General features: G+C 41.3%; 1 protein-coding gene across 1 annotated transcript; it reads left to right on the top strand.

The window, feature by feature from the left end:
• The first annotated feature begins 1,651 nt into the window (after nucleotides 1-1,651).
• On the top strand, nucleotides 1,652-11,749 carry IFIT3 (interferon induced protein with tetratricopeptide repeats 3). Its single transcript, XM_011361602.2, is given in 4 exon segments — nucleotides 1,652-1,864; nucleotides 4,286-4,444; nucleotides 9,736-11,140; nucleotides 11,142-11,749. Coding segments are annotated over 3 exon segments (1,461 nt in total). The 5' UTR covers nucleotides 1,652-1,864; nucleotides 4,286-4,439; the 3' UTR covers nucleotides 11,193-11,749.
• Nucleotides 11,750-12,198: the final 449 nt, after the last annotated feature.

The raw sequence follows: 12,198 nt of genomic DNA, 5'->3' as shown, positions 1-12,198 counted from the left end.
TCCAGGAGACACATCTCAGCCCCAAAGACAAATATAGACTCAAAGTAAAAGGATGGAAAATGATATTTCAAGCAAATGGCATTCTGAGAAAAGCAAGAGTAGAGGTACTAATATAGACAAAAGAGACTTCAAAATAAAAAAGGTAAGGAAAGATACTGAGGGACACTTCATAATGATAAAAAGAAAAATGCACCAAGATGACATAACACTTATTAATATCTATGCTCCCAATCAGGGAGCCCCGAAATACGTAAAGCAATTACTAACAGAACTAAAGGGAGAAACAGACCAAAACACTATCGTAGTAGGGGACCTAAATACCCCACTGTCGGAGATGGACGGACCATCCAAACAGAAAATCAATAAGGAAATAACATCCTTAAATGTCACATTAGACCAACTGGACATAATTGATATATACAGAGCCTTCCATCTCAAAATAGTGCTTATACGTTCTTCTCTAGTGCACGTGGAACATTCTCAATAATTGATTACATACTGGGATACAGAGATAGCCTCAACAAATATAAGAGGGTTGAAATCATACCAACCATATTCTCTGATCATAATGTTTTGAAACTAGAGATCAACCACAAAAAGAAATCAGGAAGAACCACAAATACATGGAGATTAAACAACACGCTACTGAAGAATAACTGAGTCAGAGAAGAAATAAAAAGAGAGATTAAGAGATACATAGAAACGAATGATAATGATAGTACAACATATCAAAACTTTTGGGACACAGCAAAAGCAGTCCTAAGAGGAAAGTTCATATCATTACAGGCCTATCTCCAAAAATAAGAATGAGCCCAAATAAACAACCTAATGCTTCATCTTAAAAAACTAGAAAAGGAAGAACAAATAAAGCCTAAAGTCAGGAGAAGAAAAGAAATAATCAAAATTAGAGGCCGACATGAGAGTGAAATGGCAGGCACCAACTTCAGTGTGCGGAGCGCAGTTCTAGTGCAGCGAGCGCGCTTTTGTTTCTGCTCTTCTGCTCCCCTTTCCAGTGCTCCCCATCTGCTGCCCAGGGGACCACATGGCTCCACATATATCAGAGTTCAATAGTGGCATTCGGCCACACATGCGTGATACAATAAGGTGAATTATGTTTACTTATTTTAGGCACAGGTGCCCTACTACACTAATGTAACATTCTAAATCCGGGGTCCTATTCCTCGCCGTGAGCCTGGATCACAGCCAGACCTGGGACCCGCCAGGCCTGGGAACCACACCCACAGATAAATTTACTGGACAAAACTACTTCTTACAAAATATTTTTGGAACAATTTTTCACATCGTGTGGACCCAGAAACCCTTATGTCTGAATCTCCCACCGATTTTATTAAAAATGCAGTTTCCTGGGGCCTATCCTCAATTTATGGTCAGAAGGAGAACTGGCTGTAATTTCAGTTATAATTTAAAGAATGTACTTTGAGTCATAAGAGTCCTAACAGAAAGGAAAACCCAAGGGCTCTCAAATGCTCTGCAGGCTCAAATTCGGCATTGAGGGAGGAATGAAGAGTAAGAGGAATTCGCTGCCAAATGCCTCGGGTTACCTTTTTCTATAAATTGGGCTCCCAGGAGCAATGTTAGTTGTGCCTGCCTCAACCCTGAGTTTTCTTTTCTCCTCTTGATTTAAAATCAGTTTCAGTTTCCAGTTTCGTTTTCCTTTTACAAAAGGCAATCACTCAGAAACAGAGAGAAAACATCAGCTGATGCCTTTCCCTCCACACCCATTTCCCCTTTATAATAGCTCTTTTGGCGTTTACTTGAGGTGGACTAAGGAAGATTTCTGAAGAGCAAGTCAGCTTGGACCCCAGCTGTTCAGACCAGCAGAGAAACAGATTGCCCTCTTGAGGTCAGTCAGATAAGAATGGATAAACACCTTTGATCTCGAATGCAAATTGTAGGCTGTTTCTCCGGTTCAGACAAGTTCCTGAGTTTGTCCTGTTGCTTACAGACTAAAGGTGCCTTTATCATGAAGGGCACTTTTTATTTCTGTGGCTTTCTCTGGAACTTCTAGAACTGTTCACTGGAACAGCTGATTCACTGGGAGCTGGGATAAGAGGGAGGCTTGGCAAGAGTGGTTAGATCCACTTAGGCACAAAGTTTGCCGATCCAATGTTAGACCTAAGGGAATTACTCTTTATGAATGTTGTTGTTTTAATTGGAAAGACTGAAAGGCTTTCTTCATGTCATTTCAAAGGGAAGCATTTCTTTTCAGCAGTTATTATTAAAGATGAAATTGGTAGTGCAAATCCAATTCACATTGAGAGGAATTTTGTCTTGAAAATTTCATCACTTCAAGGTGGCAAGTGGAAGAAACGATTCTTACAGATGAACATTTTTTTCATTTCTTATATGAAAACAAACTGAAAGCTTAAAGTTGATTTTTATTCCTGTGATGAGAGCTGGTGAGCAGCAGAAAATAATTTCTCTTCAAGGCATAATCTCTTTTCTAATACTGATCTAATCTCTAGTGATGGAAAGCAGAGCAAAGGTTGCCTGGAATGGTGGAGGGTGGTTGGAATTGACTAGGAAGGCATACAGGGAGATCTCTGCAGATGATACAAATAGTCTATAAGGAGATAGTGGTGGTGGTTCCATGGGTACATAAATTTGTCAAAACTCATCAAACTGTACACTTAAAATTGGTGCATTTTATTGTATGTAAAGTATAATCTTAGTAAACTTGATTTTCAAAAAATGCATATTGACTTGCTGGAGTTCTGCCATCACATAGAGCCTCAGGAGAGATAGAACTGAGAGAAAAAGAGGATTTTTCCATCAAACCATGGGAAGGGATTGAGAGGTTGATTTGCCTGGGTAGAAGGATGGTAGTGATCACTCAAGGAAAGGAAAACCCAAGGGCTTCTCAAATGCTCTGCAAACTCAAATTAGGGGTTGGGCCTAGAAGGAAGGGTAAGAGGAATTCACTGCCAAGTGCCTCGGGTTACCCTTTTCTATAAATTGGGCTCTTCATCATGAGTAATGTTAGTTGTGCCTGCCTCAGGAGGGTGGACCAGGAAATCTGGTCCTGCCCAGAGCGTTGGTAGCCAGTCTGCCCAAGAGGTTCTGCAGTGACCTGTGCTTGAGTGTGTCCGAAGTCACTGACCTGAGGAAGTCTGAGGACGGCTCCCCGGAGTATGCTGGACTGAAGCCCACATCAACACGCCCTGTTCCCAGAGGCTGTAGGGCCCCTGACAGGTTTGGCTGCTTCTCCCCGGCAGTGCTACAAATTGTCAAAGTGAGAAACCACCCGAGGAAGCACCAGGCCTCCGCCCGGCTGGCTGATGGGTGCCCTCCTCTTCACCACCCACTGACGATATCTGTTGTTCTCTTTACACAATCAAGATTCACTTAAAATTGTAACACTAATATACCAGTAATCATGGCGGTAACAGTTTCTATGTTGGTAGTGTACTCTGGTAAGCACTTTACATGCATTATCTCTTATCATCTTCCCAATAGCCCTAGGAAGAAAGAACTTTTTTTTTTTCTTTTCTTGCCTCATTTTCTAGGTGAGTAAAAGGGGGCTCAGAGGGCAAATTACTTGCCAAGAGGTCTCATAGAGAGTAGGTATCAGAGCAGGATCATTAATGAGGTGCTGAGATCTAGTTCTAAGCATCCTCTGGCTCCGCGCACAATGGCCAAAAGGGTGAAATGTCTTAATGCTTTAAATTATGCTCATGTTGGAGAGAAAGGGCAGGGACTGGAAGAACTAGGCCCTCAGGGTCCCTATTTGGAGAGTGAGGACCGCTTTGATGGCAACCCACTCCTTAGGGCCACACCTTAGATGAGGGTAAAAGTGGATCTCCTCACATTGTAGTTTTCTGTAATTTGGATGGAAGAGAAAAGGCAATTCATTCTAGGCCATTTTAAAAGTAAGAAAATGAGACTAAATGATGTGATTCGAGAAATGTCCCAGAGCTGGTCAAAGAGATACCCAAAATTCAGATGCCCTTAAATTACTTTCCTTCTAGATCGTCAGACTCACTGTTTGGTACACTACATTAACTCCCACAAGTAAATGAGAAACGATTTTTTTCAAACATCTCTCAAAATGTGGTACCGGGACTCCTGCAATAAAAATTCCAGGATGCTTGTGAAAATGCAGGTGTCTGAGCACAAGCCCACCCCCAGATTGCATTATAATCTCTGGGAAGTAGGGCCTAGGATCTGGAAAGCATCTGTAGTGCCTTTTTACAAACTTCCAAACACATTTTGAGAACCTGCAGAGAGTGAGCTCAGCTCTTACACTGTTTCAATTTCTCAACAGGAACCCTAATAGCATTGCATCAGCTTCATTTTCCTTTTCTACTCTGTGAAAGCCCAGGTGGCCACGACCTCTTCCGCACTTGCTTGCAATCTACAAGCAGAACAGAAGATCAGCCTGGACCCCAGCTACTCAGAATTGAAGGGGAATAGCCATCATGAGGTAAATATACCCTGATCCTCTGATAAGAAGTAGAGAATTTCTCACAAATCTTGTTATTGCATGCAACTTCTGGAATTACGCTGTTTCAGTGTTGGTTTATAGGTTAAATATGCATTTATCTAACTTGATCATAAATCTGTCTTACTAATTCATGCACTTTTATTTCTGTGACTCTTTCTATTTAGAGAGTCAGGCAGCCTAAGGACACTGAGGAAAGTGCTCCCAGCAGCACTGGTAGCTGGCAACTGGGAATGAGCTGGGGCTTGTTGGGAGAACCTAGAAGGAAAACCTGCTCCTTTCAAGCAGAATCTGGGCAATGAGGGCTGGGGCCTGGAAGACAGTTGCTGAAGGTCCTGGTCCCTCTTTTGTTTTTTTAATATTTTATAAGACTAAATCAGAGGTTGATGAGTTCTGCTGTGGCGGTTGTGGTTCTTTTAAAAATATGTTTACTTCTCAGCAGTGTGCTAATGACTAATTCAGCACCACAAACTCCAGTTCATATAGAGGCGGCTTCTATCTTGCAGTTTGATCTTTTAGAACTAAAGAATGTATCTTCTTACTGATCTGCTCAACCCCACCCCACCCCCACCCCCACACCCCGCCCCACGGCCCAGTGAATAGGGAGAAAGTGTTGCAGTCTCAAGCTGTGTTGCAAATGTCTGGCATCACAACCATCTGGAATGCTCTATTAGAATGCAGATTACTGGGCCCTGCATTCTAAAATCTGGATTGAATAGATCAGAAATTAAACCCGGGGTGGTGGGGGTGGGGGAGGGTGGCGAATACATATTTAAAGAGGACCACTGTCATTTTCTATACACACTCAATGCTCCCTGCCTTGTATGTGTGTAAATGTAAGTGGAGGAAGCTCGGTGTGGGGAGTGAGAGGGGTAGAAGGATGTTGACCTAAAACAAGGATTGCCTGTTTGAGGGGTGCTTTAGGGATGAAAAACTGGTGATTGGAGATCACTTCCCAAAACTCTTCCTGGACCTTTGCTACTCACAGTATGGTCTGAGTCCAACACCTCACCCTCCTCAGGTGATTTGGTCCGTGGGCACAGTTTAAGAAATACTGCTCTGGAGAGTTCCTTGGCTCACTTTTCGAAGTGATGGGTTGTGCCCGGTCTGACCAACTAACTGGGCATGAGGTCTGCCTGTTCCTTCGTGTAATCTGCTGGACCATAACCAGAGCATCTGTGGTACCAGCTGCCTCAGAGATTTCCCTGGGAACTCCTACTCTTACCATTTAAATGAGACCTCTTTCTGAAAATTTAAAGATATTGCTCTTGTAATAGCTTTGACAAGGCCCTGCAAGGAGACGTGGCATCTACGCTGGAGTCGGTGAGCAGGAGAAGGAGGAAAGACTCTAAATGGGTTGATTCTAGTTATTTCCCAAGGAGCAACAATGCTGCCTGTATCTGCTTTGGTCAGCAAAACCTCATGGCTGCACTTGAGGCTCTTGAGAAATCTCTGCCTGGGCTAGAGGAACTTCCACCTTTTTAATGTTTTCTGCCAGATACGCAATCTCCAGGTAGGAAGGGCATTCAACTCCCCGTGTTGAACCTGAACAGAGACATTCTATCAAGTTACTGCAGCCATCATTCTACCTGCTTCCTTGTCTTCCCTTTAAATATCTGAATTTAATTATTGTTCAGTGATTTATTACATTTTGCACATGTACATATTAAGAATATTTAGAGCAACTTTTAAGCACACATGATATAAATTAGTAAGTGAGGAAATCTTGACAAATGGCGTATTGATTTTTAGAAAGACATTAGTGTTTTTTATTAAATCGGAATTATCTTCAGATGTTTTGTTTTGATCTACTCAGTTAAATATGTTAATATCATAAATATGTCAATTAACATATAATAAATATATAATGAAAACCCTAAGGTAAAGAAAAAGCAGAGTATTTCATGTACTTACACATAGAGGAAAAAGTGATAAGAATTGCTAAGGAAAATTTTTGAAAATTCAGCCTTATCGAGGTATAATTGACATAAAAATTGTAAGATATTTATATCGTAGTGATTTGATATACATAAACATTGTGAAAGGATTCCCCCTCGATCTAGTTAATTAACACATTCATTACCTCACATATTCTTTTTGGGGGAGTAGAAGAACATTTAAATTCTACTTTCTCAGAAATTTCAGTTATACAGTACAGCGTCATCAACTATAGTCACCAGTTATACATTAAAGCATCATACTTTGTTCATCTCACAGCTGAAAGTTTGTACCTCTTTAAGGACCTCTTCCTATTTCCTCCACCCTTTACCCCTAGCAGCCATTTTACTATTCTGTTTCTGTGAGTTTGATTTTTTTTAATTTTTATTTCTTTTGATTCTACATGTAAGTCATATTCAGTATTTCTATTTCTCTGGCTTATTTCTTTTAGCACAATGTCCTTAAGGGCCATCAATGTTGTCAAATGGCAGAATTTTCTTCTTTTTTATGTCCGAATAATACTGGATGGAAAAAATGCTTGATATAATGTTACTCTTCTTAAATTTTATTAAGACTTATTTCATGGCCTAACATGGTCTAGTAGAATGTTCCATGTGCGCTTGAGAAGAGTGTATGTTCCGCTGCTGTTGGATGAAATGTTCTGTAAATGCCTAATTTTATCTGGTCCAACATGTCAATGTTTTGTTATTGATTTTCTATCTGACGATCTAGCCATTATTGAAAAGGGGTATTGAAGTCCCCTACAATTATTATATTACTAGCTATTTCTCTTTTTCGATCTATTAGTATTTGCTTTATATATTTAGGTGCTTGTATGTTGGGTTCATAACTATGTATAAATGTTATATCCTCTTCTTGTATTGACCCTTCATTATTATACAGTGACCTTCATCTCTTCTTACAGTCTGTGGCTTAAAGTCTGTTTTGTCCAGTATAAGTATAGCTGCCCCTGAACTTATTTTGATGTGTATGGAATATCTTTCCCGTTGCCTCACTTTCAGTCTGCGTGTATCCTTAAAGCTGAAGGCAGCATAGAGTTTGGTCTTGTTTTTTATCCGTTTAGCCACTATACGTCTTTTTGATTGGAGAATTTAGTGCATTTACATTTAAAGTGATTATTGACAGTTATGGACTATTGTCAATAATAATAAAAATGTTTCCTTTCTCTCTCTCTCTCTCTCTGTCTCTCTCTCTCTTCCTCCCTCCCTCCCTCTCTCCCTAATAAAACGTTGGTAAGAATAGATGGTTGGTGTCTTTGGGGATGAAAGTTCTTTCCATGTCCTTGTATTACCAGATAAGTTGGCAGCCCTATTTGGTTTATAATTTTTCTGAAATTATACTGGTCTGTGAAATCAAAAACATAGTCAACACTGGTTTTAATGATTTGGGGAGGTTCTTTTCAGTCCTATGGTGCCAAGCATCTACTGGTAAGAAAGCAGCACAAACTTAGTAAAATACGCCTCAAGACCTAGAAAATATGAGAATATACTTTGTGAACTTGTATAACCTATTTATCAATAAATAAGGCAGTGATCTCCCTCAGTTTCTTCCAACAACAAAACACAAATTTGCCAATTTTGTTCGTTTCTTGAAACAAATTTATTCTCTCTGGGGATCTGGCTTATGTCAGGGAGACTGCTTCAATCAATCAGACTTCATGGGTCTGTGTGTGACCATACAGAAGTGGTGGAAAAGATGAAGGGAAAAGGACTGAATCACATAGCATGGTGGCAAACATCCCTGGGATTTTGTTTATTTTCACGACTCCTTCTAACCAGACTTTGAGCTCCTGGGGGCAGAGAGGGCTAGGATAAACTTAATTTTACTTAGTGTCTCCCAAAACTAACAAAGCGACACAAAAAAGGTAGCCCCGTAAAGACTCATTGAGTGACTAAATAAATCTTACCCAGAATGTTTGAGGACTGAACCCTGACTTAGTCCTGAGCGGGACAAAAGAGATCTCACTATTCTCTCATTCACCTCACCTCACCTCCTGTATATCTGCTCACACAGAGGAAGGGTTGTGCTTTGTGCGTTCTTGCACAGACCACAGCTATAAAAAGGAGAGTCCAAGAAGCAAGAAGAAAGCACCTGCTCTTCTGTCTAGGAAAACTTAGGGTTGTCAGGTTCTCCAGAAAAACAGAACCGACATTTAATATGCTGCTCATTGATATCAGGCCCAACCCACAGAAGCTGAGAAGAGGCAGCAGGCATTTGCTAAGACAGTTGTTTCAGGCTCTTCTGTGTCTTTGCTGGCCAAGAAGTAAACTATTTTGAGGACTACAATGGAGGAAATTCAGTCAGACAACTGCAGAACTCAGACTTCACTAAGGGCTTGTTTTTCTTCAGCTTTTACTTAAAGATTGACGTAGGATAGAAACTTTTGGCTGCCCTGCCATCTGCTTTTCCTTGTGCTGTAGTCATCAACTTTTCTCAGATCAGAAGTAGGCAGCTACAAGTAATGGGCTCACATTTCACCTTGGCTGGCTTTTCTAAGTTATTTTGCATGTTTTCAGCAGAGAAACCAAACTAGGTCTTCAGCTTTATGCCTATTTCTTGCAAGGGAAGAATCTTTATACAACTGGACACCTTTTAGTTTTCGTCATTGAGAATTTTAACCTTCTTTTGTATTATTTCTACCTAATTTGTAATTTATTTTCTTCCGCTTTTTTTTTTACTTCCCATATCAAATCTTTTGTACTGCCCTTATTTGTTAAAATATTCTCAAATAGCTATCTATCTGTATATCTATCTGTGTGTGTGTGTGTGTGTGTGTGTGTGTGTGTGTGTGTGTGTGTGTGTGTGTGTATGTTAGAGAGAGAGATTCATTGTGAGAAATTGGCTCACATGATTATGGAAACAGACATACCATGATCCACTGTCTGCTAGCTGCAGACCCAGGAAAGCTGATGGTGTAGTTCCATTCTGAGTCCAAAAGCCTAAGAACTACAGGACTTAATGATGTAAGTTTCAGTCCAAGTTTGAAGGCTTGAGAATCCAGAAGTGTGATGGTAAAAGTCCCAGTCTGAAGGAAGGAGAAGAGCAATGCCCCAGCTCAAGAAACTAGGCAGAGAGAGCAAATTCACCCTTCCTCTGTCTAGTCCCTCAACGGATTGGATGTTGGGGAGGGTAATCTGCTTTACTCAGTTTACTAATTCAAATGCTAATCTCTTCCAGGAATACCCTCACGGACATGCCCAGAACTAATGTTTAACTAAATATCTGAGCATCTCATGGCTGTCAGGTTGGCACACATGACAGGGTGCACTACTTGGCAGGTGTATATCACAGTGACCATTTTATTTTCTCCACAGTGAGGTCAGCAAGAACTCTCTGGAGAAAATTCTTCCACAGCTGAAATGCCATTTCACTTGGAATTTATTTCAGAAAGACAGTCTCTCACATGATCTAGAAGATAGAGTGCGTAACCAGATTGAATTTTTAAACACTGAGTGCAAAGCTACCACGTACAACTTGTTGGCCTACATAAAACACCTGCACGGTCAAAACGAGGCAGCCCTGGAATGCTTACAGCAAGCCGAAGAATTAATCCAACGAGAGCGCACTGACCAGGTAGAAATCCGAAGTCTGGTCACCTGGGGAAACTACGCCTGGGTCTACTATCACCTAGGCAGGTTCTCAGAAGCTCAGGTATATGTAGACAAGGTAAAACACCTATGCGAGAAGTTTTCAAACCCTTACAGTATTGAGTGTCCTGAGCTTGACTCTGAAGAAGGTTGGACACTGCTACAATGTGGAGGAAAGTGGAATGAAAGGGCGAAGGTTTGTTTTGAGAAGGCTCTGGAAGAGAAACCCAAGAACCCAGAATTCTCCTCCGGACTGGCAATTGCGATGTACTGTCTGGATGATAAACCACAGAAGCAGTGCTCTGTCAGTGTTCTGAAGCAGGCCATTGAGCTCAGTCCTGACAACCAGTATATCAAAGTTCTCTTGGCCCTGAAATTGCAAAAGATCAATAAAGAAGCTGAAGGGGAACCATTGGTTATAGAGGCCCTGGAGAAAGCTCCTTGCCAAACTGACATCCTTCACAGTGCAGCCAAATTTTACCAAAAGAAAGGTGATCTAGACAAAGCTATTGAACTGTTAAAAAAAGCATTGGAATCCATGCCAAACAATGGCCACCTCTGTTACCTGATTTCATGCTGCTATACTGCGAAAGTCAGACAAATTGAGAACACAGGGTATTCTAACGCTAGCTGGAATAGAGAGAAGATAGAAGAACTAAGCAAATATGCTAGAGACTATTCAAAAAAAGCTATTGAGAAGGTACTAAATCCTCTGAATGCGTATTCTGATCTCGCTGAGCCAGAAACAGAATGTTATCAGACAGCTTTCAACAAGGAGCTGCCCAATGCTGAGATGAAACAATTCCATCAGCTCTCTTGCAACTTTCAGGAGTATCATGGGAAGTCTGAAGACATTCCTGTTCAACATTATTTAAAGGATTTGTCCATAAGCATAAAATCAACTGAGAAAGAAAAGGAGAAATGCCAACCACAGAACGTAGCTGAAAATCAGCTTCCACAAAATGCACCAAATTCTTGGTATCTCCAAGGATTAACTCACAAGAAGAATGGATATCTGCTGCAAGCAGCCGAATGTTTTGAGAAGGAACTGGGCCGCTTGCTAAGGGACAGCCCTTCAGGCATAAGCAGCATTTTCTTGCCAGCGTCAGAACTCAAAGAAGGCAGTGAGGAAAGTGGGCCAGGGTGCAGATAGCTCCACTCTCAGAGAGCTCCCTGACCCCTGAGCTGAAACAGAAAGGAGGGAAAGGAACAGAGAGGAGGAAGCCTGGAATGGTAGTCATGATGGGGAAAAGGGTGGAAGGGGAAGAGTTCCCCAATCTGAGCTTGCTGAACAAGGTAGTCTTGCTTATTACATTAAGATACATTGTTAGAGAATTGTTTTCTCATGTCTGTCTCCCCTGTCCATACCAGCCACACACAGTTCCCTAGTCTGCAGGTCTTATAATGAATTACTACTAGAAATAGCCCTTCAGAACTGTGCGATGTCATTAGTTCTCAGTTTGCACTCAGTTCACCAGAAGTACCCACTTTCTGCCCTTCTTGCCAAGGTTCATCATTCTGCCTACCAACAGAATCTCACATCTGTCATCCCATTACTTTTTAACCTCCTGAGTCTCCTGGAAGACTAGTTTTTGACTAATCCCGCAATATTCCTTATATGTTGCTCTTAACTTCAGCTCTCTGTGTGTGTGTGTATTCTTGATAGTGACACTGCAATTAACATGTGTTCTTGATAGTAATTCTACAATAAATTTTAAAATTTCCATTTGGGATAGAAGTATTTGTGTGGCTCGCATGTGTAATTGTGTGACTAAGAGTAATGTTAATTCCCAAAGTTTCTTTTGCTAGGGATGGTGGGTGATTGCTACAGCCATGTCATGCTATTCCCAACATGCCCATTGCAGAATCACCTTGGAACTAAGACTCACCCCGTAGCCAGCCCATCCCAGGACTATGGGAACTATGACTCTCATTCCAGCTCAGAAGCCTCAGCTGAACCCCGTGCCCAGTTAGCAACTGCTGCTCTAGACTAGGGTTGCTGTGCACCCAGGAATAACTTGGCAACTGCCTCGCTGCCAAATATCATTTCACAGTGCCCCCCTCTACACACACACGCTCACCTATGATTATGGAGAAACACTGGCTCCACTTTGAGATAATAAACAGAAGAGTCTGATGTCCCTGCTCCTTTCTCTCTCCTAAATTATATGGAAATATGCCAGCAATAGG

This window comes from Pteropus vampyrus, unplaced genomic scaffold (genome assembly GCF_000151845.1).
Source record: "Pteropus vampyrus isolate Shadow unplaced genomic scaffold, Pvam_2.0 Scaffold68, whole genome shotgun sequence".
Taxonomy (NCBI): Eukaryota; Metazoa; Chordata; class Mammalia; order Chiroptera; family Pteropodidae; genus Pteropus; species Pteropus vampyrus.
Note: the sequence above shows the minus strand (reverse complement) of the source record. Positions and strands in the feature narration are given on the sequence as shown.